Here is a 5,000-nt window from a genome sequence, read left to right on the forward strand (position 1 = left end):
CTGGCAGGTTTTCGGCTTGTTTTGTAAAGTACTACATGTCTACACCTCTATAGAGAGTTTATGAAAAAAAATTCTTTTCAGTTGTTCTTTCTATGTATTGGCCTGTGTGCATAGAAATAGATAAGGAGATCTTTATGTATATAGAGAAAAGAAGGTCTGCAAGATCAGCCCATTTGAATGGGTGTGCTCTTGAGAACACTAGTTGTAATTTCACCAGCTATTTTAAAATACAAAATAAAGTAGCAATTCTCCCTGCATAATAGTCTGTATCTGGTATTACAAGTCATCGGAAACATAGTTGTCAGATACCGGTTTTACAGTACAACGTTCATTTAAACTTGTACTGCCAGAAATATTACTTGGAAAAAGAGCCTGATAACAGCACATATTTGCTTAATAGTGTACAAATGTGCGGCAAAGGGTTGTATTTCCAAGCTTCACCATGCAAACATGCATAGGTATGAGCCCATAGACAGCTGCCTACTTACTACACAAAAAAAAATATCTATCTATCTATCTTGCAGGTAATATTGGATGATATCTTTGAGGCTTTATTTTAAAGTATACATTATAAAATATATCTATACAACAGGAACTCTCCTTTTCTCTGTAAAACAATTTATACAAGGCGTGATCAGAGCTGCGCATCAACAGCTTAGCACTATACTTTATTTATTTTCCACTTTTTCCTGTAATTTTATATCTGCCAATTGTGGCTTTGCCAGTTCTAAGAGTGCACGTGACAGGCTTCACAAACTTAACCCTGCTATATATCTGCCCCTAATTGGCTTCACAGAAATAAAATAAGTATTGCTCAGTAGCTGCAGAGAACTGCTAGTCTCAAGCAGAAACGACTGCTGACTCAGCTGAGCAGCGGTATATTTCTGCTTGGAACCAGCAGTCTTCTGTGGCTCCGGAACAGTATTTTAACCCCTGCAAAAGGGGTTAAATGCATAGATTTGCAGGGTCAATCGTAATAAAATGACATTCTCTAACAAAAGAGAGAATGTATGTTTTTCCCCCCTATAAAGCTCCTTTAAATTGCAAAATGATTTAGATTCTAATGGATTCCTGTTACTACATTATTGTGCTAGGATGGAAACAAGTCAGAAGCTTACAAGACTTTCAGATCTATGTCTGATTCACCCTCATTTTATCTTTTAGTTCATGGATCCTCTTTGTCTTTGGTTTCCAGCACCTCATCAGTGTATTCAACAGTAAGTATCTATGGCACGAGTGCTAAACAGAACACCATACTGGTCTTACATATACTGCACAACATAATTGTACGCTAAATTCTGGAATGGCTTTACATTTAAATTATGTTCTCTATGACAGTCCCTACATGGCTTCCTCTATTGGCTGTTTTAGTAAAGGTTACCATAACTACAGGAATTACAGAACCATTAAATACAGTAGATTTACATAATCAACAAATGCATAATAAAAAGACAATGCAATTGCACTTAGTCTGGATTTTAAATAAGTAGTTTTTTTTTCCGGAGCTATTATAAAGTTAGCTCCATTTTCCTTTCCACTGCATCATGTGACAGCCATAAGCAATCACAAAATACAAATACATATAAATATATTGTGAATTCTTGCACATGCTCACTAGGAGCTGTTCTATCTGAATCATAAAAGTTTTTATTTTAGTGTTCATTTAATGCTGCTGTATACACATACTCAGATTTTGGTGCATCTGAGTGTGATCTCTCTGGTTTGCATTCTGATGTAAGCACTGAGCTTATCACTGCATCATGTGTGTGACACGTACATACTCTTATTTAAACACTATGTGATTTTGTCTCTGCAATTACCATAGATAACAATCCACTTGTAGACTTTTGCTCTAGACTAGAACTATCCAGTGTTTGTTCACATGGGCTGGAGTTATGCCAGTTTTTAGGGATATCCCTGTGGGAACACAGGTGAGTCAACAAGTGGTTTAAGTATTTCAATTTTCTGTTTTAGATCTATCTCCACTTGTGTAAAGTAAATGAGTGAGACTATAAAAGTTTTCAAGTGTCTTGTTATTTTATGCTTTATGTATATATATATATATATATATATATATATATATATATATATATATATATATATATATATATATATATGTATAGTAAAATACCATGGGTTAAATGCATTACCACATCACTCTTTGAGATCCATCCAATTTAATATCTGAGTTGGGCGTTTGTTAAACTTTTTCAGCATGTTTCTAAATTACAGGCACACTTACAATTCAAAGTCAATGCATTAGCCCTTTGTATTGAGTATTTTTTTTAAGGGAACTTCACGTGCCTGCAGGAATGTGTGCCAGGAATTTCTCTTGTTTCAACAAGAGCATTTTAAAGCTATTACTTGGGTGATAAAATTTTCAAGTACCAGTCTCAACAGCAATATATTTTCTGTGCCAGTAAGTTACCTAATAAAATGATGGAAACAAAAGCCCAAATAAGGGAACTTAAAACAAGTTTTTATGGTGAGATCTATTTATAGAAAAAGATAAACGTTCTGCATATTTGATTCTGCCAGTATTGTTAAAGTTTACATTAGCAAAGTTTAATTTTGAATAATGTGTTCTGTTTTTCAGCCCGAAGAAAAGTGCCACTCTGAGGTTAGTGTATTTTTTGTTCTATATCGATGTGTAACGTTATCTTATAGCCATACAATATGGCAAAGAAAACTGATGTTTTTATTTCTCTATGCAAATTTTAGATTCGCAAATTAAGAAGAGAATTAGATGCCTCTCAAGAGAAGGTTTCTGCCCTTACTACTCAGCTTAGTGCCAATGTAAGTTCAATTTATATTATTTATTCTAGAATATTATCTACATAGGTATTTCATAGAAAAGGAAAAGTATCATTTATATTGCTTAATTGATAGGAATTAGTTTACTAATTGAAAGCATTTAAATATTATCTCATTTTAGATTAATATTGGTTTACGTTTTATCTGGTTGGTCACTTTTAATCTGCCGGGTGGTGTGTCGATTAAATAGACAGTCTACACTAAAATTGTTATTGTTTAAAAAGAAAGATAACGCCTTTACTACCCATTCCCCAGCTATGCACAACCAACACTGATATATTAATATACTTAATAACATTTAAACCTCTAAATGTATGTCGGTTTCTAAGCCACTATAGGCAGCCTTTTATCACATGCATTTTTATTTGCTTTTCACAACAGGAGACTGCTAGTTCATGTGGGCCTTATAGATAACATTGTAATCACGCCTGGGTAGTTATTTAAGATTTAGCACTACACAGTACTAAAATGCAAGTCAATAGATAATAAATATAGTCATGTGATCAGTGGGCCATCAGAAGATGCTTAGATACAAGGTAATCACAGAGGTAAAAAGTATATTAATAGATCTGTGTTGGTTATGCAGAACTGGGGAATGGGTAATAAAGGGATTATCTATCTTTTAAACAATAAAAATTCTATTGTAGACTGTCCCTTTAAATAGGTCCTGGGGAGAACCCTGGATTATGCAGGGGAGCTGCCAATGGATGTGTAACTGTGGGTGTTGCCCAATAGCATTCAAGTACATCATCAGGTGTTAAGTGAAGGCGCCTATTGTATGGGTGGTATACCTTTACTGACTTACATAGCTTTAAACAATCTTGGCACTTGTGATTTTGTACCCTGGGAAATGCTTTTGCTTTGTTTCATGGATGTACTTGGAGATCTTGGGTCTAACCCCCACGGTCCCCACCCCATTTCCCTAAAGTAAACTGTTGGCTACTATGCTTTTGGTGATTGTGGCCCTAAGCCGGACATATAGTTAAGCATGCTAAGGCACTGTGGCTGAGCTCTGTAGCAACCCAAGGGTTGCAGGTTTGATCCTCAGCCTTTCATCCTTCAGTGCTTGATAAAATGAGCAGCGTCTTGAGACCCTTACAGGTGATTAGCCACACTTTACAAGTACCCAATACAATACATACAAATCTCAACCTTTACAAGCCACATATAGAAAGTGATAAAAGATTCAGAACCTCAATTAAAAAAATCACAAAATCTGTTGAATTACTGTGTGCACAAGGTAGACTTGCTGAGAAGCATTTTCTCACAGCTTAGTCCCTGTTTGTTTTCATAGTGACTGAAAGTGCGAGACGTACATATCCTGCTGTTCTTTGTACTCCATGTTTATTTTCATTGCAATTGTTTGAGCTGCGATTTAGAGCCAGTCTACTGTGCACAAATGAATGTGTTCCCAGTGCTTAGGCAGTGCACAATATATACTGATTACTATCTTTACGGCTACTATGCAGTCTGTGTATTGCTTCTTTCTCAGTATACATGGGGCATAGTGCAATAAAGTAACAAAGCCTGTGAGCACATCCAGTTAAAGTTGTAAAGCTTTTCACTGTCGACAAAATTCCACCTAAAATTATAACAGAGAAATTTGCAGAAAAAATGTTATGCCTTTGAACTGAAATAAAAGCTGAGATATCTCTAATTTTAAAATGTAATAAAACATTTTGTTGCGTATGATCTTGCAAACAAAACACTAATACATGCTTATTCACACATACATATGAGAAACTACTTCCGATTGGCTTCTGCAAAATCAGTTGAAGATAAGACGAGTAAACCACTTCCTCAAACAGCTATGATTGCTGAATCTGAACCCTATTAACTGGGACATATTTTGGCTAGGGACATCTAGGCATGCACAGGCACGGCAGGGTGAGGAGGCAGCAAATTAAAGGGATACTGAACCCAAATTTTTTCTTTTGTGATTTAGATAGAGCATGCAATTTTAAGCAACTTTATAATTTACTCCTATTATCAATTTTTCTTCGTTCTTTTGCTATCTTTATTTGAAAAAGAAGACATCTAATCTTGTTTTTTGGTTCAGTACTCTGGACAGCACTTTTTTTTATTGGTGGATGAATTTATCCACCAATCAGCAAGGACAACCCCCCAGGTTGTTCACCAAAAATTGGCCGTCATCTATACTTACATTCTTGCATTTGAAATAAAGA

At 35.3% G+C, this 5,000-nt stretch overlaps 1 protein-coding gene across 3 annotated transcripts in view; it reads left to right on the forward strand.

Annotated features, from left to right (window-relative positions):
• The window catches only part of LOC128666014 (neuron navigator 2-like), a 127,292-nt gene that overhangs the window by 57,595 nt on the left and 64,697 nt on the right, over positions 1-5,000 (forward strand). For all 3 annotated transcript variants that reach the window (XM_053720364.1, XM_053720365.1, XM_053720366.1), the window contains 3 exons: positions 1,165-1,217; positions 2,597-2,620; positions 2,722-2,796. In XM_053720364.1, coding sequence (XP_053576339.1) covers positions 1,165-1,217; positions 2,597-2,620; positions 2,722-2,796 — 152 coding nt within the window. The remainder of the gene's footprint in view (positions 1-1,164; positions 1,218-2,596; positions 2,621-2,721; positions 2,797-5,000) is intronic.

This window comes from Bombina bombina, chromosome 7 (assembly GCF_027579735.1).
Source record: "Bombina bombina isolate aBomBom1 chromosome 7, aBomBom1.pri, whole genome shotgun sequence".
In the NCBI taxonomy this organism is placed as follows: Eukaryota; Metazoa; Chordata; class Amphibia; order Anura; family Bombinatoridae; genus Bombina; species Bombina bombina.